Below are 25,512 nucleotides of genomic sequence, written 5' to 3'. Positions count from 1 at the left end.
TCTTATACAGTCTACTGGCTCGTGATAGATTTATGTGTGGCAACTGTAACTTATAAAATTCTACTAACAGGTGTGGGTGCTTATTCTCTGAAACCGTTACGCATGGTTGTGGTGTTCTTGGCATGAGTTTTCACTAACTGTTTTTATGGAGTTTCACATCTCCTGGGAAAACAATTGATTTGATCTGATATGCTTAAGGTAAGAAACTTGATCAATGAGCCTTGCGCTGTGCTTTTTCTCTCTGTTCATCTGTGCTTTGTCTGTGTGTCCTTTCCAAGCTTGACATCTGCATGCTTTTTGGTGTTTCAGAATTGTATACATCAACAAATTTTTTTTATTTGGTACATTGTCCACTGATTAGTTAAACTATGACATTATCACAGAAACGGGTTATTTTGTTGTGTCACATTTACTTTCTAAAAGTTACTTTGGTGGATTTTTATTTTTAAATCACCATGTTGGTCTCCCACGGAAGGTTTTTATTTGTTCACTTGTTTGTTTGTTGGGGGGTATTCATTTCACACCCCTTTTTTCAAGTCACGCCTGAAAAAGCACAGTGGAAGCTTGGGAAAAAAAAACACTGATCAAAGATATACTTATAAAGAAAAGGGGAAACTTGTTTTCCTGGTAACCCCCGAGATGTGGCTCTCCGTATATGGTAGGGGAAGTAAGCTGATGTCATTAATGAAACTGTCTCATCAATCTTTTTCAAGAGTGCAACACCCCCTTCCTCTTCACCGCACAGAGTGCCATGGCAACGCTTGCACAAGCTTAATCAAGATTTGCAGGGTGAATTGGAGTCCCAAAAGCGCAAGCAGGACCTTGCTCAGCAGCAGATTCGGACACTGAAGAGAAGCTACACCGAAGCCCAGGATGCTGTAGACCGCCATGAGGCTGATATTCAGGCTCTGCAGGGGAAACTAGCTTCTGCAATGGCTGAAATCTTAGCCAGTGAACAAGCTGTGGCTCGAATGCGCAATGAGCTCAAGCTAGAGCAGGAGCGCTCAAAGGAACAAGAAGTGGAATATGGACAAAGTGAGGCCACCCTCCGAGCCCAGCTAAAGGACAGTGAAGACAGACTCCGTGAAGTAGAGGCCAGTCTCTTGGAGAGGAACCAGGCCCTTAGGCACCTGGAGCGCCAGCAGGCCCTGCAGCGAGACCACATGAGAGAGGTGCAGAGGTTGCAGGAGAGGCTACAAGAGGTCACAGCTCGACTTAGTGCCACTGAAGAGGGTCAAGCACTGAAGGAGGAGCGCCTGAGGAAGGAGCAGCAGAGCATGCAAGAAAGTCATGAGAGGGAAAGACAGAACCTGTGCAGAAAATTAGCTGAGGCTGAAATGGCACAAAAAGAGATGGAGGATAGACTGCTGGAGGCTGAGCAGCAGGTAGAGGCTCTATTAAGAGGGAGGCAGACCTCGGGAGGAAAAGAATGCAGGGAGGAAATGTTAAAGTTGCAAGAGGAGCTGGCCCAGAAGATTGACATGGTTGAGTCATTGAGGGAGAGTGTGCGTAGGCTAGAAGAAGAGAAAGGCCATCTCACTTATCGCTGTCAGGAGCTTCTTAATCAGATTGCAGAAGCAGACCGAGAGGTGAATAAGCTCCGCAATCGTCTGGAAACCGAAGAGGCCGATTACTACACCCTGGAACACTCGTATGAAAGGGCTACCCAAGAGTTTCAGAAAATGAGCCAGTTCCTTAGAGAAAAAGAGGAAGAGATCCGGCAGACTAAGGAGATGTATGAGAGGCTGGTGGAACGCAAAGAAGAGGACCTAAAAGAGGCACTTGTTAAAATGACTGCACTTGGCAACAGCTTGGAGGAAACGGAACAGAAGTTGCAAGCTAAAGAGGAGCTTCTCTGTCAAATGAGTCAAAGCCTCTTAGATAAAGTTGAACCATGTAGTGCTGAAAAGGATCTGCAAGCCAAGCTTGTGGTTGCAGAGGACCGCATTGCAGAACTAGAGCAACATCTAAATGCCCTGCAGCTGGGCTATGCTGACCTACGCATGGAAAGACGGCAAATCCCAGAGCAGAGCAAGAAAGGAAGAGTTAAAACATCAGTCTCCTTATCACCAGACACAGACCTTTCACTTTCCTTTGACAATACACTCAAGACAGAGAACTCCCAAGATGATAAGGAGTCTCAAGCTAAGAGATCAAGGATACGATTTTCAAGTATTCAGTGCCAAAAATACATGAGCTTAGAGAGCCTGGTCACAGGCCAGGAGAGAAGTACGTTTGTGGACATGGGACAAAAGGTGGATGAAGATGTAAATGAAATCATCCCTTTAACTGAAGGAAATATCTCCTCTGATATCACATTCCCACATACTAGTGACCCAGAGAGGTTTATCACCATCATACATGCCCTGGAGACTAAACTGCTTGCCACTGAGGATAAGCTAAGAAACCTAACACAGAATCTCGAAGAGCAGCGATCCACCCAAGCAGAAGACTTATCCGAGATTGATCTAAATTTGACAGAAAATAAGCACTACCCAGAGAAAGAGTTCAGTTGTGGAAGTGGGATAGAGAGTACTCCTGCCAATAAGCATTACGCCAAGGCCCTGGCGTGCGTAGAAAATAGTCGAGAGAAAGTCAGGGCTATTCTCAGTGGATCTCATGATTCCACTGGTTCACAGCTGCATTCATTGTCAGAGATAGAGAGCGACTTGTTCAATGCGTCACTGTACATCCGACAAGGACAAAAGACATTGGAAGAGCAAATACCACTTGTCCATCAGAATCAAACTCCAGAGACTCTAGATAAAGAAGCTTTGCACCTCTTTGCCAAAACCTTGTCTTATGAGGCAGTAGTTTTGAACAAGATGGCTTTGTTAATGCAGACCTCAAAGTCTGACATCCTAGAAGCTCTTGCGGAGATATGGGAAGACATAGAGAACATTAAAAGGAGTGACAAAGATTGCTTGGCTATAGTTTACGCTGATGTCTTGACCAGGAAGTTGATGTTAGAGAGTGCATTCTGGAAAGAGTTGGAGAAAGCTGAGACAGATGTTGGTAAATGCAAAGAGGGCAATGTGTCAGCTGATGTGGATGTTGATGCCACGATCTTTAACACCTTCATTAAAGCAGAACTAGCCTATTCAATTCAAAACCTTAAACTTTGCTATGAAGAGAAATTCAAAATACTGAAAAGGGAGTTGACTGAAGCTCATAATAATGTACAGCAAAGGGAAATGGCTCTGAAAGCAATTATTGAAGCTTCCAAAAGGCCTGATTTGAAAAATGTAATAAAAGAAGTCAAATATAACTTTGGGTTTAGTAAACAAAAGTTGGCTGACATTCGACCCCCTGAACTTGCGCCCTACATGGAGCAGATTGAAATGGAATCAGCTCGAGACCTGGCTGAGGAAATTGTAGACAGACACTTGGCTGGAGGGATGCCCTCGTGTGGCGTTGACTCTATTGAAACACTGCAAAATGCACATGACAATCTGGCTAATGAGCTTCAGAGACAAGCAGCAGTCCTCAATAAGTATGCCCAAGAGATAGAAAGTGGTGGAAACCATCCTGGGCTGGCTAAAATGATCCACGCTCTTTTCGGGCACCAAACTTCACATAATTTCACAAGTACTTCTCTTTGTATGCGTGAAGCCCTTATCCAGGCGCAAGTGGCTTATGTGGCATGCAGGTTACGGGCCATGCATGAACAAGATTTGGGCTGGTGTAAACAGACAGGTCAGAACATGGATGCTCTCGTCCAGCAGCATGCCCGCAACATCAGTGCAATCCAAGAGAAATACCAAGCGTCCCTACAGGAGGAGCGTCTGAGCTTCACACAGACGGTGGCCACTCTCCAGATTGAGAACCAAACACTGAAGAGTGAGATCAGCAAACGTGTGAACCAGCTCTCCCAGCAGCAGCAGCACCTGGCCCTCCTGGAGGAGCATTACCAGAAGGACACTAAAGAGCTGAATGAGAGGCACAAGAAGGAGCTACGCCAAGCAGAGCAAGGCCGTGCTTCAACGGAGCTGGCCCTCATGGAGACGATATCTGACAGCCAACGAAAGTTAGAGGTCCTGCTGGTGGACATGGACACCATGAAGGAGCGGCACGAGAGTTATGTGAGGAAACTGGAGGAGCAGTTTGAGCAGAGGATCTGTGAGCTCCAGCACATCCACATCGACAAGATTCAAAAGTTACATTCTGAGTATGAGGAAAGCATTCAATGTGTCAAAGAGCAACTGCATGACCAAAAAGGCCCTGAGGTTTCACACTCGCCACCATGTGATGAGGCCATAGTACCAATGGAAGAGGAGGAGCAGGGGAAGGGGGAGGAAGCACAAAATATGTCTGAGGTGGACTCCATGGTGGTTCTGAAGGACCGGATTCAGGAGCTGGAGACTCAGATGAACACCATGAGAGACGAACTGGAGAACAAGCACCTCGAAGGAGATGTGGCCAGCCTGAGAGAGAAATACCAGAGAGACTTTGAAAGTCTTAAGGTTTTTGTTCTTTCAATATTACCTTAGTGAATTCATCTTTTTAAAAGTGAGAGAGTAGTAGATAAATAGTGAAATAACTAACTTGTTGCATTTGTTCGTCAGTCTACTAATATTCAGTGATGATTTGAAAGTGGGAAATGGTGTGATTTACTTGTAAATTTTAAAACTGAAACCTAGATCACTGTGTGTACAAATTGTAACGTGATTGTAATTTAAGTTTATAAGCTTTCAGGGATGTCCCGAACTACTGTTTTTGTTTCTGTTGTTTTCCTGAAACACAAGACCCTAAGCATTTTAGCCACGTTCGCAGTGTGGTTCCAGGAATGGTATTGTTTGTCAGCCAGTGCACCACTTTGGTCGACTGCAAATATTGGACAGATTGACATGAAGTTTGGTCCTTTAATGGCTCCCAAAGGATTAATTGTATGGTGATCATGGTAAACATTAAGCTAGACATCAGCATGTTAGTATTGTCATTATGACTATGTTAGGATGTTGACCTTGACATGTAGCCCAAAGCCTGTTACTTCACAGAGTTGTTAGCAAGATTAGACAAGGGCCTTATTAATTTATATTTATTTGTTAATCTGCCGGCTTAATCTATAGTAAACTTAAATTGAAATTTTCAAATCAATTTAAAAATAAAGCTCTACATTAAGAACATATAGCCTGTGTCACAGTTTGAGGTTTTTGTATAGCATTTTGTGTAACGTGTCATTAATGTTTCTATATTATCAGTGGAGAGATGAGTGTCCATGTGGATGTGTTGTGCCAGGAAGGTTTAGTCCTGTGGATCAGTTTTGGACATTCCTAGCAGTTTTACATAATGAAGCAAAGCAATCAGTTGCAGGTTGTCAACACTTGACTACATTCTGACAATTAAAAGTCAAAGATGTCTCACTTGCTTCCAACATTGCTTCTTCATTTGGGCATCAATAGACACCATTTCCCACATTCAGTAATAGAAGGAATTACGGTCTATCAATAACAACAATGCAGCTTTGCTGGAGTAGAATTTCACTGCTTTAACTCGCTCTCTTACTAACATAGCTGGGCTTTAGATCATGAAAACAGCTTGCATGGCTTCTGTCACTGATTTTGCATGACACACCATGTAGTGAACTAGTATTAGATATCACACTGAATCAATAGCCACGGTAAATCGTGTGCAAAATCAATCATGGGATGACCGAATTTTGACCTTTTCTTTCTGTAGGCCACATGCGAACGTGGCTTTGCTGCAATGGAAGAAACACACCAGAAGGTGATAGAAGACATCCAGAGGCAGCATCAGAGGGAGATTTCCAAACTTATGGAAGAGCGAGAGAGACTGTTGGCTGAAGAGACTGCCGCAACAATTGCTGGTAAAGAAATAAATTCTATTACCACCAATAATTTCTACACTTGAAATAAGCCTGTCATACTATAATTAAATGTGTGTGCTCTGTCTTTAATGTAGCTATTGAAGCTATGAAAAATGCACACAAGGAGGAACTGGAGAAGACCCAGCGCTCACAACTGAGTGGACTGAACTCTGACATTGATGAGCTTCGCTTACAATACGAGTATGTGTTTTTGACAAGAACATCAAAACTATTAAACTTTACAAATGAGAAGCACATTTGCCAGAAAAGGAGCATAAATGTTAATTTGACCACCTCCTTCTTTTATTGAACAAACATGTAAAAGTTTGAGGCGTGCAGAGGTAAAGCTTGAAAGTCAAATCCTGAAAATACTGTTAAAGTTTTGACTTTAACCTTAAGAATGATTGTCACGTCATATTTATGGCTCAGGTGGGATGGTCAAAGAATCCATACAGTATGTTGAGTCTGTGTTGCAGTTAAACTTTGGTCTTTGGGAAAATCGCTATCATGATGAAAAGGATCCACTCTCTTTTCTCTGGGAAAAACTCAAACATATTTGGTAAACATCAGCAGAGAGCTCCAGTTGATCATATGATGATGTGTCCATCTAGGGAGGAGCTGCAGTCCATCCAGAGAGAACTGGAGGTGTTGTCAGAGCAGTATTCTCAGAAATGTCTGGAGAACGCTCACCTGGCCCAGGCGCTGGAGGCCGAGAGGCAGGCCCTCAGGCAGTGTCAGAGAGAGAACCAGGAGCTAAATGCTCACAACCAGGTTTGAATGCACATACATGCACATGTACATACAAATACATTTCTGTCCATAGAAGTACAGCACAACTTTCTTCTTTCCTGCAGGAATTAAATAACAGACTGAGTGCAGAAATCATTCGGATGCGATCCTGTTTCAGCGGAGAAACGGCGATGTCACCACTCACCCAGGGCAAAGATGTGTATGAACTGGAGGTAAATAAACATGCAACATGCAAAAAACGCACACACATACTGATGAGTTACTCTTTAATCTTATGAGTGTCTGTCTCCATGACGTAGGTGTTGCTGAGAATTAAGGAGTCAGAGATCCAGTACCTTAAACAGGAAATCCACTCTTTGAAAGATGAACTGCAGTCTGCTTTAAGGGTAAGCAAAGAAAATGGTAATTTATTGAAGGTATGTACCCGTACTACTTTATGACTTTTAACAAAATAAAACAAAAACTGAGGATGTATCATTGATTTCTTGTCCCAGGACAAGAAATATGCCACAGACAAATATAAGGACATATATACAGAGCTCAGTATTGTGAAAGCAAAGGCTGACTGTGACATCACCAAACTGAAGGAGAAACTGCTCATCGCCACAGAAGCTTTAGGCGAGAGGACTGTCGATGGAACAGTCACGTCTGGATACGGTAAGTAGAACAGGTTCAGTTTTCTTATTATTAAACCCTGAATGAGTTGAATTAACCTAAATCTTATTTGCAATGCCAAAGATTTTTGTCAGTAATGTGACCATTCAAGAGTGATGTTATGAAGCAACTCGGGTAACATATGTCAAAAAGCATAACCAGAGTAGCTGTTAGATTGGATTTGTATCAGTTCAAGGGCTTGGAAAATTACACTTCTGATGCTATTATGCTACCTGATGTTCATGATAATAATGACATGCCTTCATTGTGTTTTCAGATATCATGAAATCAAAAAGTAATCCAGATTTTATTAAAAAAGAACAATCAACAACCTCCAAGCAATTAAGAGGCATAAGGTCAAAGGTGAGTGTCAGATTTAATGAAATCGTTTCCCTGTTTCTTTCCCTAATTACCAGCGTTTTTATCTCAGATCCAAACCCACACACTCTGAAGCTACAGTTCCAGTTTGCTGTGTGAGGTGGTGTTTCAGGGTCGTGTTGAGCAGACTTTATCAGTGTTAATTGTTGCAACTCAGCCACCACCTACTGTAGAAATGTGTTCCAGAGTTAGCTGGTCAGGACATTGTCACTGAAAGTCTCTTGTCCCATAAGTTTGTCATCTGTCTTGTTTTGTCCATCAGTCTGTCACTGAACAGGTCTCATGGGATAGCTGACACTCCCATTGTGGGGTGATTTACCCCCCACCCCCGCCCCAAGATGTGCTGTAGGTATAGCATGACATAGAGCAAAGCATGCTCTTACCACCCTTGCATGATCTCCCCTATCCCACCCTTCCCTTTTGCCCCAACCTGCACCTCCCCTCAGATGAATATCACAGGTGTGAGCATTAACAGACCTTAGTGTGTCGTGCAAAAACCTCTTTGGTTACATCCCTCTCCCATACAGTACGTTTAAAAGAGCAGCTCATCATTTTGGGAAATATACTTTTTCACATTTTTGCCAAGCGTGAGACGAGTAAAATCAAAACCACATCCATTCATAAACATGAAGCTGTAGCCAGCAGCCAGTTATCTTAGCTTAGCATAAAGACTGGAAAGGGAAGAAACAGCTGTAGCCAGGCTAGTCACACCAGCCCCTCTAAAGCTCACCAATTAACTCAATATATCTTGTTTGTTCAATCCCTACATATGCTAAGCTAAAATAAGCTAATTTGCTTCTGGCTGTAACTTCATATTAAGCAAGCAATTGAGAGTAGTATCAATCTTCTCTAACCTTTACTCTTAGCAAGACAGCAAGTAAGTGAATTTCCCAAACTCTCGAACAGTTTCTGTAAAGTCCAACGCCTAATGTAATAGTGTTTCGGATTAGTCATATTTAATATTTAAGTCAAAGTCAAGTAATTCGACAGGCAGAAGTAGCAGTAGTTTGTGAATATCAGTCTTGCTCGTCAGTGGACTAATGAACGATCTCGTATCATCATATAGAGGGATCCTTGTTTATTCAACGCATCTCACATGTTCCAACGTTGTTTTGCTCTGTTAATGTAAAAAGCCTTTCTGTAACAGTTGTTTTTTGTCTGTTTTGTGAGTCTTTGAATCATCAGTGTTTGAATTTACCCGAGTGTTGTGCACACCACTGGGTTGTTTTGTGTGGCATGACCATAATCCAGCATAACCACTTTTTTTCCGTCTGTTTTTTATTTTGACCTGAATTAAAGTGTATCATCCAGAGCAGGAAAACCTCTGGGATCCACAGTTGGTGTTTGGTGGTGTCTGTGTCTGTGTGTGTTTGTGTTCTTTGTTTTTTTTTAACACTCCTCTCTGCCCACATGAGCCCTTATCATCCTGTTAAAAATAATTGACTTTACTTTTCCTCTCGTTAACAGAGCCTGAAAGAGGGACTTACCGTGCAGGAGCGCATGAAGCTTTTTGAGGCAAAAGATTCCAAAAAGATTTGAATATCAAGAATCTGAAGTTTCTTTTCTCTTTCCTGGCCTTGGTTTTTGGTCCGGTTTCTACAGTCATGCCAGCATCAGCTGAAGACTCTTATAGGTAATGGAATAAATCTATAAAGGTCGATACTTAACATGGACCTGCTGCTTCCATGCCTCTGATAAGTTGTCATATATTTGTTTAATTTTTTTTTTTTTTTTAATAGTAAAAAGTTTTACTGAATCAATCCTGTGTTAGGTTTCTTTAAAAACACATAGATGTATAATCTGTCCAAGTTGGAGATGTGTCAAATAAGCTGTGAGAGGGATACATGACAGCATTTTTATTGATCCTCCAAAATGCCAAAACAGACAGCAATACACAGTATGAATAATATATATATTTCCCAATATGAATTAAGTATCTGCTGTATTTTATTATTGTTACAGTTTCTATATCTAATAATTTTTAATGTGTTTAATGTTGCACCAGTTCTGTTGTACATAACTACTGGATATATGTAAGAGTATGGTTTGCTGTTGATTGTTGGGGCATCTGCTGTACTATAACTATGGTTTGATTGATAGTAGAAAACAATGTGATGCTTAACTTGCTTGTGTATGAGAGTTTTATAAAAAATGGAGTGTCTGTGTGTGAGGGGGGGAAAGGGGGGTGGGATTGCACTTATCACTTGACTACTTGAGGAAGCTTTTTTTGTCTCAAATTGGTGTAGTGACTTTGAGTCAATTATTGCAGTGCAACCAAACATCCTGACTTCTGTCAAACTTAGTGAACAGCCGTGACTTGTTAGTAATACTGGATTTTTTTTTTTTAAGTTTCTTAAAACCTGAACTTGTGTTTGCTCAGTTTTGACTTTGGTGTGAGAATATCATCTCATAAAAGCTGAAACTATTTAGGACTTTGCATGACTGTACAGTATAATTTGATTTGCAGAATGATCATGTTGCCTCATTTTCCTACTTTATGCTTTAGTGTGGAACTCTTTAACACTAATAAGCTTTGCTTTGCAAGTCCTACTGTTTAGGTGTTGAGATTGAAATGTTTTACTGTAAGCGGCAGTCTTGAAGCACTTGGCCCAATCCCTGACCTCTCACTGAAAATCTAGTCGTGCCTCAACTGAGTGAAGAATATAAACATCCATGAAACCTGTGCAGCTATGGATACACACTGTATAGTATTCAAACCACGCCTTGTATATATATATGCCACACGGAAGACTTCTGTGTTTTGTTTTAAACTTGTACCTTGCTCACTAGCTCTATATGAAATATATATATGAATATTTTTTATTTTCATTTGAATGTATAACGTCAAATAAATGAAGTGTTTGGACATCTTGCAGTTGTATTTTTCACGTTTGAGTGAGCTTGTGTACCCTGAAACAATCAAAAGCCTTGCGATATTCCAGTAAACATCAGTGGTGATGGAGACCTGTAAGAAACAGTGCAGAGGAAAATCACTGCTTTTTTACATTTACCCAAGTGTTGTACTGAAGTACAAAGTTGAGGTACGTTTATGTGAGTATTTCCATTTCATACTACTTTTTACTTCTGGTGAACATGTTGAACAGAAATGTACTTTCTATGCCACCACATTTATCTGACCACTATAGCTGCTAATTACTTTTCAGACTGAAAAGAGAAGAGCAAAGTTCAGAGAGAAGCCCAACAAATGAAAACGGATCTGTTCGTTTTTCTTCATCACGACCTTAATATTATGTCACAACCCCACAGATTAATCTTGCGACTCTTTGTAGGGGCCTGAACCTTAGTTTGAGAGCCACTGGTCTAAATTACTGTACTGTATATAAAGTTGCTCCACCTTGACCTACTACAGCAGTGAAATACTGTTTACAGGCAGTATTGTCAATATAAAAAGCTTTTGACAACCCATCTCGTAACTACTCTGTTGTACAGATTTGACCAGGTGTGAACTTTCTCGTTATGAAAAAACGGCACACGCTTCACTTCACAGGCCACAGAGTGATAATTACAGCACTTTATTATTATAAGCCATGCAGAGGTACTCTGAAAAAAAACTACTGTGGCTTTGACTTTTTATCTGGCAGCAGTGATGAAGTGTTCAAGCCGAATACAACATAATACATAGCAACGGTTAACCCAGTTTCTTTTGTAAAACATGTCAGACAGTAACACATTCTTTAGTCTAAGTAAGTCTCAGTCTAATACAATAAATGTTTTATTACATCTGGTCCAATTTATTTTTATTGACATCACTATGTTATTATACTGAGTAATTCCACCTCTACAGTTTACTGCTACCTTAATTGCAGTTGGCTGTTGTTGAGTGTTTTCTTTGTTTTTACATTACTCTGCATTTAACAGCCTGAAAATGTAAAGGTTTCTGATGCAATGCACACTCATCAGGTTGTGAAAAGGTAACTACGGGCGTGTTAAAATAGTTAGCATTTTTTCTAGCCAATCAGCCGAGCCAACTCAGCCTCTCCTCCTCTTCCTCCCTCCTTCTCCTCCTCCTCCTCCATCTCGTCTTTCAAAACATCTCTCAGTCTGACCCAGAAAGCGTCCTGCTCCTCTGGTTTCTCAGGCCACAGCAGGTAGGTCTTCTTGCGGACAATCTTGCACAGGCGTATGTAGGGAGACAGACAGTGTTGAGGTATCTCCTCCAGCAAGACCAGCAGCAGGACGTCACTGCCATCACACAGAAGCCTCAGACTGGCCAGCTGAAACTCCATGTAGCACCACTCACTGCGCAGGAAGTGACGTGTCACCACACAGATGGTGTGGCGAGCGCTGTAGATGGCTGCCTCGATGTTCTCCAGGACAGCTGTGCCGGGGCGGAAGTCTCTGTGGTGGAGGCACAGTCTGAGCCTCTGTGCACCAGCAGCTGGCCTCTCTAGACTGGGCACCAGCTGACCCATCACCCAGGCCTCGTCCTTAGAGCTGTAGGAAACAAAGGCGTCGTACTGGAATTTGGTCCCTGCTGCCCCTCTACGTCCACGTAGTTTTGCCTTGAGGATGAGCAGCAGATAGCGCATGGCAGGGCCCTGTGTGTGCCAGGCCAGACACAAACATACAAACAACACATCCATCACAGAGCAGGTGATGAAGAGAGTTAAGGAAACCTCCTCATAGGAGCAAGCCTTATCATCAAACTGCCACAGGTAGGGATCTCTCCGGTCGTTGTCACACTGGAGGTTGTACAGGTACAGCACCTGGAGGGAATTTAACAGGAAAAAACAAGGAAATTGTTTCATTTGAACAGTCAAAGAAAGTTACAGCCATGTACTTTTATTTGATTGATAACATATATTAATTTCTGTACCTGTGTATGAGCATTATGGATCGCCCAGCTCTTGAACCAGGCGTTCTCACAGGTGCAGGTGAGGGGGTTTTCTGTAATGTCCAATGTACGCAATCTGGAAACACACAATTCAACACACATTCAATTCAAATTCATACAAAAATATCTGTGTACTAGTGGGTTCTCTCCGGGTACTTCGGCTTCCTCCCACAGTCCAAAGACATGCAAAATGGGGACTAGGCTAATTGGATACTCTAAATTGACCATAGGTGTGGCTGTGAGTGTGAATGGTTGTCTGTCTCTATGTGTTTGCCCTGCGATGGACTGGCGAACTGTGCAGGGTGAACCCCGCCTCTCGCCCGAAAAGATGCTGGGATAGGTTCCAGCCCCCCCGCGACCCTACTAGAGGATAAGCGGTAGAAAATGGATGGATATCTGTGTACTAGTACAGGTAAAGTTGACACAGAGGCAGTACCTCATTCATTTGTTGCTCATTCATAGTGTGTCTATTTGACAGGGATCATCCGTCTGGTTTTGTGATGCAGTTATTAGACTGTCAGTTTATCTGGTGAGGGTGAGGAGGATGTGATATCAGAATGTAGTAGAAGGCACATGTGTGACTGACCTTTTCTCATTTAGGAAAATACAGGTTCTCGTGTATCATATAATGAATGCAGTACAAAGTATGACTGGCTGTTTTTTTTTTGCCAGAGTAGATATTTATGTTGTACTTAGGAAGGTGCCTGTATTTTATACATTTGAATCAGTGACTTAGGTCCTGAAACATGTCAAAGAACATGTGAACACAGTATAGAGAAGTGTCATATTCACAACTTTTGTCTATAGGGAAGGAAATGAAGTCCAGCGCTTGTTGAATAGGTGTAAAAAAAAAACAGAAATTGAAGGGTAGATTTAGACCCAGTTCTTCACCTAAATATTAAAGGGAACGTTACTGTTTTTCTGCCTAGGCTTTGTTAAAAAGTTGTTTTCACATTCTCTGTGATCATGTCTCGGAGAAATTCACTGATGGTTTTAAATTACCTGCTCTTTACATTCTGACAGGGTGATCACTTAGGTCTTCTGATAAATTTAGTGCTGAAAAGGGGGAAACTCACCACATAGTGAAATGAAATACAGAATTTTGATTGACATTATTTTGCTGAAATTTGTTTTTAGCTCAAATCGAAGTTGAACATGAATATACATGTGATCATCTTGTAAGATTCATCATGGTGTCTGGACTACTGTATATTTAGGCTCACTAAGGAAGTGCAGTGATGGCTCATGTTTCTTCAGACTGAAGCAGGTGGTGATGCACCGTCATGAATGATGTAAAGCAACAGGGTTTAAGTTGAAAACCAGTGAACCTATCATAACAAATACACCTCTTCACTTTTTTGCCAAGAGTTAGATGAGAAGCTTGATACCGCTCTCGTGACTATAAAGTAAATACGAAGCTGCTGCCAGCGGTGGCTCCTCTACCTTGGCAAAGCTTCCAGCATAATTTTGTCCACAGTGTGGAGGTGGTTTGACTGGACTTTGAGAACTTCCAGTGCATTATCTGGAGGCAACAGGTTAGCAGGCAGAGCGTCGAGGTCAACCCTGTAAAGAGTCACATTCTTCAGCCTTTTCAGAGGGGAGAACACTGCACTCAGGTTGGTCGTTTTCATAATCACTCCAGCTATGTACAGTTGCTTCAAATTCACCAGAGGACTGAAAGCATCAGGGTGGATGTTGAGCAAGATGCTGTGCCCAATCCCAACCCAGATAAGTTGACGTTGACCTTGGAAGAAATGCGGCCCAATATCCCCAATGCCCCGACCTCCAGGCCCCTGGTAGTTCATCTCCAGATACTCCAAAATGGACATGGAAGATAGACAGATACAGAAACAGAAAGGCAGATTTATTCACACAGTGCATTCCTCTTCCTCTACTGAGCAGGAAGAGCATATTCCCACCTCAAAGAAACGCATTTACCTGCAGAGAAGTAAGGTTGATGAAAGGAGATTCGTAAGATCTAAAATGGAGGCGGTTGTTGTACAGAACAAATGTCCTCAAATTTACAAGTCCAGACAGAATAGATGGTGTCAGCCTCTTGATGCGGTTTCCACTTAAGTCCAGGTATCTAATGGATAAAAAGATGTGTTAGATAAATGGGCAGAGAGAAAAGATGAATACACAAGCAGAGAATCATGAATACCTCAGACTTGTCAGATCTTGGAAGGAACCCTCTTCGATGAAATCAATGATGTTCAAACTGAGGTTGAGCTTGCTTAGCTTCCGCAGCTTACTGAAAGGCTTCTTCGTGATGTATTTCAGCAGGTTGAACTGCAAGTAGAGCTGCTCAAGTTGGGTGAGAGCACTGAATACCTTTGGTGCCAAATCAAGAACTTCATTCTTTATGAGAGAGAGACGAGTCAGCTTCTTCAGAGGGACAAACCAGTTTGGGTTGATGTCACGTATTTTGCTCCTGTCAAAACTCAAAAAGGTGAGATCGGTCAGGCCTTTGAATGCGTCCTGCTGAACAATGATCTTATTTTGATTCAGCTGCAGCGTTTTCAGTTTTTGGAAACCGTCAAATGTTGTGTGAGATATCTGCTTCAACCCACAGTTAATGAGATAAAGGCCGCTCGTGTTCCCTTTACCCAGCGACAAATGGGCAACATTGCCAAAGTTTGCATCCATAATAATGACGACTGCTGGGGCAGAACAGTTCAGCAGGCTGGAGTTATGGTGCGGTAACCTGGATCCTTTCAGGTCAACCTGTATCATGTTAAAATTGACATATTTTTTTACAAGACATTTACAAAATATTGATTTTGGTATGCAAAATGATTCTGTTTTACAAGGAGTACACATACCTCTATTCTATTAAGCTGGTCCATTCCTTCTATCACTCTACAGACAGTCAGAGGAGATTTGTCCAAAAACAGAGAAAATGCCACCCAAGTGAGCTTCCTCTTTGTGTCCATAGAGAGTCCCACCAGCGCTTCCACTTTCACGCTCTGAAGAAGCAGAAACTTCAGCCTTGGGTTGGAGGCAAAAACATCTGCCTGCAGCTCCAGCTTTGAGTTATTGGACAGCCTGATGTACTCAAGGGCAGGGAAGCAGCTCACATTTACCCTTTGGATGTAGTTTGCAAAAAGATGGAGATGCTTAAGAGTGGAGGAGCCTCCAGACTCTACACAGCTGAAAGTCTTGAGCATGTTGAGAGACAGGTTGACTTCATGAATCGCTGGAAGGTAATTAAAGATACCTGGTGAAATTGTTGCAAGTCTGTTGAAGGGCAGCAGAAGAATTCGAAGCCTGGTGAGTCCCTCAAAGACACTGGAGTGGATGCTGGAGATGTTATTGCTGCTAAGGTTGAGGAGATCCAGGACAACCAGGCCTCTGAATTCTCCTCCTTTTAGAGAGTCCAGCTGGTTCTGGCTCAGGTCCAAGTTTTTGAGCCCAAGCACCTGGCTGAATGATCCAGGTGGGATGACTCTGATCTTGTTCTTGGACAGGTTGATTGTTATTACGTTATCAGGGATCATGCTAATGACATCAGACAAGTTGGCGATATTCCGGTTGAAGCACCACATGATATTGGTCGCGGGGTAGTTCTGAGAGCAGCCTCGAAAGCCAAAACCACAGCAGGCCGAGGCGTTGAGCAGAAGCAGGAACAGGACGGTTTGCACCATCATCACTTGGCAACTCCCTTGTCACAGACTGCACAGAGTCAGACCAAAGAAATCTAAAAGTAGATTCAGATTGAAAAGTCAGTGGGTAAGTTAAAAAAGAATCTCACAAGGCAGCTCTGTTGAAATGTTCTTATAGAAAATGGATGTTTTTTGGGAGGGCCTCTTGCAGGCAACAGAAACAAGGTGTGAAAGGAAAAAAACCCAGCTTTATTACCATAACATCACTCAGTGGAAAACACAGATCATTTGCAATTGTGTTTTGTCGACTAATAAATCGCTTCTATTTTGTGTAAAACTGCAATGAGATCATCAACGCAATCAACTAGAACTTGCCATAAAACTTCATAAGCTGCAGAGAGCGGTGATAATGCTCTCTTAGGTTCATCACCAATAGCAACCCCTTTCACACTGTCACATAGTTTTCATGTTGTCATTTGATACATTACTATTATAAAAAATTAGAATATTGATTATAGTTGCTTTAATGTTTAAGGTTTTCTCCACTGTGTAACATAAATACCCCATTTGAAAGCAGCCACATCTAGATACAAGTACATATGACCAAAAGTGGAAGTCATCAATTGCAGTCTTGAATTGTTTGTTGAGACATTACTGCAATGACAAATGTAACTTTTTTCAATTTCAAACTTTGTTTAATTAAACTATATTACAATTTTCAACATCCATTCTATAGAAATAAACACTGCATCACTCCTAACATGGTTATATGACAAGGAGGATTTACTGTGAATGGTCAGTCAAACAACAAGAGAAATCATTGTTTTTATCCAATAAAAATCCTTTACCTCTCCACCCTTCCTAATTGCTTGGGAAAAATCAACTTTCAGAATATTAAATTAATGTTACAACTTTTGCAGAGGTAATTTGAAAAGATGTTTTCTTTGACATTAAATATGTCTAAATTTGAGTATTATGACAGCATCATTAAGCATATTCCAACCATAACAATTCAAGTAAAATATTAAAACTTACCCTTTTATTATTGTCTTATGCTGCTTTAAGTTGCAGAACTCCACTTCCTTTTTTAAAAGACTGCAGTTCTCTAAAGGTTCATGGTTGTCTAAATAAATCAGTCTCCTTTTGAGGAAGGATGTTGTTTAGTCTCACTGTATTCAACCTTCTGAAGGCAGTTCTTGTACTGTTCCAGTACTGACAGTAGAGTGCATGAGCAAAACTCACATGGCTCTAAATCTTTTGTCCACATGAGGGAGCCATCAGCAACGTTACAGTCCAGAGCAATATTATCCAGAGAGAGCAGAAAACCTGAAACCAGTCAGGGGCGTTTTGCTGGTTTGCTAACATTATGATATTAACATATTACTTTTTCAGGGGAATCACCAACAAACTGGTTACTCAAAACTTTATATTAAAAGTGTCTAAAATCTTGCTCTTCAAAGCATCGCAGGATCTGCATGCAGTTCATTTTTAAAGCTCTACTTTAGTGACAAATCTGGGAACAAAATATCGAAAATATTTCTATTGGTCTTTCTTTTTTATTTGTTGTGGTGGACATATCCAATCTCTCTGCCTGACGCTTAACTTCAAATATATACATACTGTATGTATACAGTGTGTGTGTGTGTGTGTGTGTGTGTAATAACTCAATTAAGATATTCAGCAAATATCAAATATAAATTGAAAAAAAAGCATCAGACAGGCATTCTGACCTCTTCAGACTGAACGTCCACTGGTGGCTCCTCTGGTCGTGGCAGCTGACCTTTGCCGCTCCGTCTTGAGTGTGAAGGTGGTGAAGGGGCCAGAGGAGGCGGAGCAGCCCAGCGCTGGGTGCTTATCCCTGGGTCAGACAGGTAGTCCTCCTTTTAACCAACGTGGAGCTCGGCCCCAGGGGCTCTGACCTTTGCAGGGGGGCTCCTGGATTCAGGAGCAGAGGCACAGGTAACCCCACTGATGGTGATTTAGCTCAAGGAGCTACTTCACCTTTAGCACCGCCACCCGACTATGTCAGGGCAGATAGAGAAGTGAGGTGGAGCTGCCACTACGGATCTGTTTGTCTCTTATTTAGACTAAATGATCGTGATGACAGCACTTAGCCTCACACTCCCCCCAAAAGGGACTGTATTGAAACAACATTACAGTTTTTTTTCTTTTATACAATTTAATCAAAATCTATTATTATTTCATCACTTCTTGTGTTTCTTGTCCCTCATTTTGTTCCCATTTTCCCTTTTATTGTTCCACTTTCATAAAAAGAATGAAACGCTTTGTTTTTTACTCAGTTTATTCAAAGAAATACAGTGTGTATAATACATTTTATTTTCATCAAGTGAAATGATGCAGCCCAACATGACATCATCCATATAAAACCATTTACCCTTTAAAATGTTTTACTTACATTTATTGTAATTACAATATTTACAAATCCATTCAAAGGATTGTCTCTCAGCATGATTTTAATGGACTTCACTGTTTCAATTATCCTGATGTAAAATATTAAGTGCTGATGTTACATTTTTAAATCATTTTAATAAGAATCTTATAGTAACAATCAATGTTCTTAGTGCATTAGAAATCCTTCGCTTTCAAATTATCATTCATTTTTCTCATAAGGTGCAAAATATGTGAGGTTTCTGTGAAGGTAAACTGAGAATAAGCGCGACGGTCCTCTTCCAGCCAGTGAAAATCAAAGCCATGCCAGCGACTACAAAGACAACCGCATATGTGGACAGTACAGAATCAGTTATATTACAGTCAGAGGAGCAGAGGTTTAGTTTTCAGTAGCCGTCAAAGGGCTTGGCGGACACTGAGCTTCTAGTCGCTGTATGGACGGGGGTCTCTTTGAGGTTTTGGCAGAGGCAGGGATGTCGGTGAACACCACTGATCGGCCGTCGGGGCAGAGCAGGACGCTGGAGTCTGCCTCACACTTAGTGGTTCTGCTCGGCCACAGGGCCTCAGCCGGGCTGGGCCTGATGCTGAGACCGCCGGGAGACAGAACCTCTGTGTTTACCACTGATGCCTGACTCATCTTGATCAACATGTCCAACGACTGCTTACGACTCTCCAACGAAGCCCTCATCGCCTTCCTCTCACTCTCATCCTCCTCTTCCTCCTTTTTCTCCTCCAGCTCCTCGTCCTCCTCCTCTGACTCTATACCGTTGTCCTTAAGACTGCTGTCCTCTCTCATGCCCTGGTCACCAGCCAAATCTGTCGAGTCCCTCTTCACTGACAGGTCCAGAGGCCCGTCGCTCTGGCGAGCTGTCCGCTCCAGCGCCTGGTGGATGTGGGAGAGCTCACTGCGGATTTTGCTCAGGTGTTCCCAGAGGTGGCGCTGGGCAGGAAGGTCCTCCTTCTCCAGGTGGGAGATTTTGCGCTCAGCCTCTTGGTACTCCTGCAAGGCATTGGAGAGGTCACTCAGGAGAGCAGCCACCGACTCTGATGCTCCCTCTCCCATTGTCCGAGCAGCAGTCGAGTCTTGGCTATTGGGCCCGCCACATGTTGAAAGGGAGGATGTTTCACTGTTTGGACTGGTGAGAGGATCGTTGTACCACAGTTCTGTGGGCCGGGTCTGAAGCTGAGCGTCCTGTAAACTGTGGATAGGATAAAATTTAAAAACTTTGTAAATGGAAACCTTTAATGTTTGAGAGAATGACAGAATAAAATACTCCTAACCTGTCGAATCTACACTGCAGATATTATGACAAAAGTGGTGATGATACTCCTCCTACTATTCTTTTTACAAGTCACAATAATTATTCTAAAATAAGAAAAGTCAAATGTAAGAAAATCTTTACCTGTTCTGGAAGAGAAGTTTGTCCGCTGCCATGTTAAGAGTCGATGCAGTCTGAATATTCTTCAGCAGGTCCAAAGTGAAGCCCATGGCTGGCTTTTTCTCCACAGGTGCCTCATGGTTCCTCAGTGGAGCCCCCGTCCTCTTTAGCCCCCAGCTTGCTTTGCCTTCCTTCGCTGTGGCCTGCGCTTTATCCCCCAGCCTGTAGCCCTGATCGGGGGAGTCTCTCTGAGGTGACACCCAGCCAGCAGGGGAGACAGCGGTGGTCCCTGGCCGCAGAGCCGGCACTTTCCACAGGTTGACTTTAGGCTGGAAGCCAGACAGGGGATTTGCCTCTAGACTGTTTGTGGACGTCTTGAGTCCTTTGCTGCTATCACTCTGAGTGGAGGCCGCTCCGACCGTGTGCTCACACAGGAACGGGTAGTAGAGACGAGGGGGGATGAGAGCTCTGTCTGTGTGCGCTCCGGAGGCTGGGTGCATCAGCTGAGCGGCCGACGCCAGGAAAGGTAGCTGGGCGAGCTGTGCGTGGGCCTGGGCGGCGACACCGGTGGCAGCAGTGGGAATAGCTGAGTTCATGTAGGAGAAGAGGCTCGGGCTGATGGGATAGCCCACCCCGAGCACTGACAGATTTAGTCCGGTGGGATCCTGGTAGTCCACCAGGTTTGGTGGGGGAGGGTAACAGGGAATTGAGCTACTCACTCTGGGCTGAGCTCCTTCTGACTTGGCCTTAGTGTGGCTGGATGTTAACAGCCGCCACTGCTCCGACAGCAGCCCGGGCGCTGTTAGACATGTCTTGGAGAGCTTATAGTGTTTGAGCTGGGCCTCTACTTCAACTGAGCGGGCTCGTAGAAGCTGGTCTTCCAGTGAGAGCATGTCAGCCATCAGAAGCTCTGACTCTGGCGGTTTGGTTTTCTTGGCAGCGCACTCTGTGGCTTCTCCTCTGCTGCTGCTGTTGCCGGAGCTCTCTTTCGTCAGCCCGGCGATCTCTGCTCCCTCCCCCCGTCCTCCCTCCTCTTCTTCCTCTGGTCCCTGGCTTTCCCTGTCCTCTCCTTCCTCCTCCGGGCTCCTCCGCTGCCTCTGTCGCTCCTCGGCCCGTGTCATCTGCTCTAACTCATCCTTTCCAGGAGCACGGAGACCGTGTGCCTGCTGAAAGGGTCGTAGCTGGTCTGGGTGCAGGATGTTGCCCTTTTTATAGGGCCAGTCTGACTCTATGAGCAGAGAGAGGGAGTTCTTACACAGGCTGTACTTCATATGGTTGTACAGGTGAGACTTCTCCATGCAAGTGAAAGGACACTGGAAGCATTTGTAGTTGTAGGGTTTGCCCCATGGACGGGGAATATAGTGAGGCTTCTTCGGCTTGCGCTCCTTGTGTTTGCTGGCAGACGTCACTTTGCAGGCGTCGTCCTTAGACATGACTGAGTCTTAATATTTATAAAGGTTTTGTGAATGTATTCAAATTTTGATCATTCAAAATAGATGCTTAGACTTTCTATCTTTTGTGCCAAGGTACATTTCATGCGGTGCAGGTTTTTCCTCAGTTTTGTAGGTGGATGGGGACGAAAAAGAGCATTTTCTTGACGAACCTGTGAAACAAACAGAACAATTTTGTATGAATAAAACTGCAGAACAGATCAACAGATCAAAAACAGATTAGGTAACATTATCCTTCGCCTACACGTCCTCACCTATTTCTTCTTTGTGACTGAGAAAAGGAGACAGCTTGCAGAAATGAAGCTCTGTGTGAATCCAAATATCCAAGATAAAGTTGTGTGTGCACTGAAGGGTGGTATAGGGGGTCATTATGCACATATGTGTATTATGAGAGCACATTTGTTGTCTGCCTAAGCTGAGGGTTGCCACTAACCTAACTGCAGGGAGGCCCACGCTGCTCAGTTCTCACTGTACCTGCCACTACTCATTAGTTCCAGTGCAGTACAAGTCACAAGGCTAGCAGGGCCCAGGGCTGGGGGGCAAACAGGGGCCGTGACAGGGGGACTCTGCACCTGTGCAGGGGGCCCCCGCAACAAGCACTCTCAGGCCTGCTTGAGTTTAGGGGTCGGACCCTCGGAGGCCAGCTACAGGCAGTGCACGGCCAGGCTGAGGGTTGTGTAGAGGCGGGTATGGAAGGGAGAGGAGTTGGGGGTTTGAGGCCTGGTTCCTAATGAGAGCCTGGCATCATGCCTATAGGGCGTCATTAGTGCCAGGACTGGGATCTGGGTCAGGACATGGTGCATAGGTTCAACTGCTCTCCTGTCTCGTCTTACTACCTCTGCATTTGGAGTTCGGTCAGACTTTGTTGCTCAATCAGCAGTAACCGCATAGATTATGAGAGATTACATTGTAATCATAAGGCTTTTAAGTGCTGAATAAGATATACTGCATACAAATAAAATGTAAAAAGCTTTAATTATTGTGATGGATGATTATTTTAGAACTTGTGTCTGATTAGAGAGGCTAAAAAACCTTCATAATGGACATTTTAATTAATTTCTGCTTATTATTTTTAATACTATTTTATTTTGTCTTTCTTCCATTTGTGAAATGTGTTGCAAACACCTCCAGTTTAGCATTTTAAAGTGATCTACTATTTGCACATTTCCATTTACTTATCACTGTTTCTGGCCTAGAAATGTTCTCTCCTGTAGTTTAATTAATATCCCTCTCTTCTAATCCTTCAAAATAAATTTAAATACCCCACAATGGGTTTTTTTCATCAGTTAAATTACAGAAACTTTGTGATCTTTTTATTCTTCCAGCCAAGCCGGTGGGAAAACCCTGCGGTGAAAGAAGATGTGAGGAAGAGTGTGCTCCTCAATTTAAAACACTCTGCTTTGAGGCTTTTATTTTTGTCTTTTTCCCCAGGTCATTCAAAGATGAAAGTCTGTGTGATGCTCAGGGTCCAAGCTGAGGCAAAAATAAACTTCACCAACTAATCTTTTTCTGTCTTACACAGACTGCTCATGACAAAAAAAAAAAAAAAAAGAAAGAAAAAAAATTGAGATAAAGGCCAGTGAAGCAAACACCGGTGATGGATGGCCTGTTATTCTGAGAGACAGAGGACAACCTCATCAATAACACCCACAGCACAAGGGTTGATGATGAAAGACACAGTGAGCTTAACACAGGATGGCAGGCTGTTGCCAACTGCTCTCCCAACTGGACCCTCAGACTTGGCCCATTGGTGGCTGACCATTTGATTGGCTCACTTGTCCGCCCCAGGGCTCTGACCTGGGCTTTGAGCTCATAATGGAGCCTAACAGCTGCTGCTACGAGCCAATCAATAAAAATCATTTTTACTGTAGGTTTTTCCCTCTCCTGGCCACTGCTATCCGCTTGACTCTCCACTGACTGTGCACTTTGGCCCCCCCGCTGCCCCATATCCAAACCCTGCGGTCTTGTTTTAAGCTTTTAGGGCTGATGATCAAACAAGCATCACCGCTTGAACATCTATTGTTGCAATTAAGGAGGTTCACCACAGTAAAAGCTTTGACAAGTTACATGCAACAGCAACCACACCACTGACAGCCTATGGGACACACTATTTGTACAGTAAGTGAATGCACACAAAGGCTGTAGACCTTAATAAAATTCATACTTGAAATTAAATTAAATTAAATTAAATACTTTACCTAAGATCTGAATGATCTGTTGTTGTTGTGTGTCTCCCTCTGAAAAAAGATTCTGCAAAAGAAAAAAGAGGATTTAAGAATTAAAATTTCAGTGTCATTCATCATCACAGTCTGTTGCTTGTTGCCTTTTCATCTTTCATTTCCAGTATTACAGGTTTTTATTTGATATTGCAATCAAACTATTTTTGTAAAAAAAAACGTTTTTCTATAAACACAATCCTCAAATTGATTGCATGTATAAATAAATAAAGTTATTTACTGGCATTTAAGTTTTGCAGCAAAACAACAGATGATGCTGCTGCTGCTGATAAATTAATACAAGGTTTAATTATTCCTGGTTAAAATTAATGTAATAGGTGTAAAAACTACGTTTTATAATGCAAATGTGTAAAATTTGTGACTATTCAGTTTCAATTTTGAATTTAAAAGTGTATAGAATAAATCAATATGTTAACCTGCATTATATTCAAAATAACTTTATGATCAGATTTAATCTCAGAAAAAAACGCTCACATTGCAATTTATATTCCAAAATCTAAACTATAAAAGCCGTGCAGTTCAAATAAAAAAAAAAAAAAAAAAACATTCTCTTAGTGCAAGCAAAAGCACCATGTAGAGGGCCTCTTCTTAAGTTCTCTTTATAAATATCCCTTAATCTTAATAAACTAACCTGCTTGAATGCCATGAGCTACATAAAAATAAAGAGGAAATGTAATCATCCGTACCTAGAGAGCGTCCCGGTGAGGCTGGCTGTCACTCCTCTGCAGCGCAACTGAGAGGGCAGCGCGTCCCGCTCAAATGGGAGCGCAGGAGCGAGTGTGGAGATATATATTGACTGGGAGCACTGCCCGGAGGCACTACAATACAGCAGCTCCCCCCTCTACACCCTCTCTCCCCCCTCTGGATTGTCAAATGCGGTCTCTACCTTGCAGCCAGGATGCAATATAACAACTTACACAATACTGGCAAAGGTTTGGTTGGTGATGGCTTCTTATTATAACGGAGGGCAGAGATGACATTTCATCATGAGGCAGCTGCGTGAATGTTTTATTCAAACCAAACGCTTGCACTGAAAACTGAAACAATTAAGTGCTTCATAAGTTACATGCTCTGTTTATTAGCAGCATCCAGGTGATTCGCTGAGTGGAGTTCAGCTTCTTATTAGTACAGCACAATCTTGCATTTCTGTGCTCATTGTTAGCTCCAGGTTTAACTCTTAAAACGATGCATTAAAATAATGAAGAATAACAGAGGAAAAAGAAAAAAACCCTCCTGAAAACCAATTTATTATTAATAATTTCATGTTTGCGTCAACTTTCACTTGTCAAAGGAAAATATTTCATGATGGGGATTATATGAATATAAGAAAATTCTCATAACAGGATGATTAAAGCACATTAACTGTTTAACTAATTCTCAGAAAACAAATGTATTGTAGAAACAGAAGCTAAGAGGAAAACTGAAGAAAAGAATCTGAGGAATAATGAGGCGAATATTCGTCACATCTTCTAGATTATTTCACAGTCTGCCAGTCTCTCATCTGTCTTTGGGATTTTCGATGCAGATTAGGAAACATTTTTTGAACATGATTGTGACCTTTTTTTGAAGAAAGCATATTTTTTTCTTTTCTTTTTTTAGGACTAAAGGTTTTAAAGTTAGTGATAATCATGCACACAAAGAATTACAACAACTACACACTATCGCTGATCAGTGTTTTGTTTTTCTGTTACTAAAGGAACTGTGTCTGTGGTGCCATCAAAAACTGTGCTGGTCAGGTTCATTCTTTACATTATTCCTGATCAAAATCAAAGTTTCAAGTCAAAAAATCAATTTTAGATTATTTCCCTCTTTCAAATTTGTTGATTTTTCTTCTGTAATAATTACAGTAACAGGATTAGAGGAAAAGGAGTGTGTCATTCTTTATGTTTGCACTGATCCATGATGAGCAGTGGTCTGTCTAACTGAATGAGGTTGATTCAGCTGGGTGGTGCAGGTGGAAATGTGTTCAG

General features: G+C 42.3%; 2 protein-coding genes and 1 pseudogene across 11 annotated transcripts in view; 1 reads left to right on the top strand and 2 right to left on the bottom strand.

Annotated features, from left to right (window-relative positions):
• si:ch73-103b11.2 (myosin phosphatase Rho-interacting protein) overlaps positions 1–10,475 on the top strand; it is a 48,178-nt gene extending 37,703 nt beyond the window's left edge. For 5 of the 10 annotated variants that reach the window (XM_056366952.1, XM_056366951.1, XM_056366950.1 and 2 more), the window contains 9 exons: positions 714–4,463; positions 5,680–5,827; positions 5,923–6,028; positions 6,439–6,598; positions 6,682–6,789; positions 6,877–6,963; positions 7,072–7,234; positions 7,509–7,594; positions 9,077–10,475. In XM_056366952.1, the coding sequence (XP_056222927.1) occupies positions 714–4,463; positions 5,680–5,827; positions 5,923–6,028; positions 6,439–6,598; positions 6,682–6,789; positions 6,877–6,963; positions 7,072–7,234; positions 7,509–7,594; positions 9,077–9,148 (4,680 nt within the window). In that variant the 3' untranslated portion in view covers positions 9,149–10,475. Of the gene's footprint in view, positions 1–713; positions 4,464–5,679; positions 5,828–5,922; positions 6,029–6,438; positions 6,599–6,681; positions 6,790–6,876; positions 6,964–7,071; positions 7,235–7,508; positions 7,595–7,871; positions 7,955–9,076 lie in introns of all 10 variants that reach the window. The other 5 variants (XR_008826334.1, XR_008826335.1, XM_056366954.1 and 2 more) reach the window with 3 other exon arrangements.
• A 651-nt stretch (positions 10,476–11,126) lies between these two features.
• Positions 11,127–16,209, bottom strand: LOC130162549 (toll-like receptor 13; annotated as a pseudogene).
• Positions 16,210–18,359: 2,150 nt separating this feature from the next.
• Positions 18,360–23,528, bottom strand: prr35 (proline rich 35). The gene is made up of 3 exons (XM_056366282.1): positions 23,504–23,528; positions 19,879–21,457; positions 18,360–19,674 (listed from the first exon to the last, which is right to left on the bottom strand). Exons 2-3 carry the CDS (start codon positions 21,285–21,287, stop codon positions 18,855–18,857), a joined length of 2,229 nt encoding a protein of 742 aa, XP_056222257.1. The 5' UTR covers positions 21,288–21,457; positions 23,504–23,528; the 3' UTR covers positions 18,360–18,854.
• Positions 23,529–25,512: the final 1,984 nt, after the last annotated feature.

The sequence above is a fragment of the Seriola aureovittata genome, chromosome 21 (genome assembly GCF_021018895.1).
Source record: "Seriola aureovittata isolate HTS-2021-v1 ecotype China chromosome 21, ASM2101889v1, whole genome shotgun sequence".
In the NCBI taxonomy this organism is placed as follows: Eukaryota; Metazoa; Chordata; class Actinopteri; order Carangiformes; family Carangidae; genus Seriola; species Seriola aureovittata.
The sequence above is the reverse complement of the archived record's forward strand: the minus strand, read 5'-3'. Positions and strand labels throughout refer to the sequence as shown.

What these genes read in the sequence shown, in the direction of transcription:
- prr35 (XM_056366282.1), bottom strand. Translation starts at nt 21,287, where the DNA reads ATGTCTAAGGACGACGCCTGCAAAGTGACGTCTGCCAGCAAACACAAG. An exon ending in AAACTTCTCTTCCAGAACAG is followed by an intron (nt 19,675 to 19,878) that starts GTAAAGATTTTC and finishes TCCTATCCACAG; the next exon opens with TTTACAGGACGCTCAGCTTC.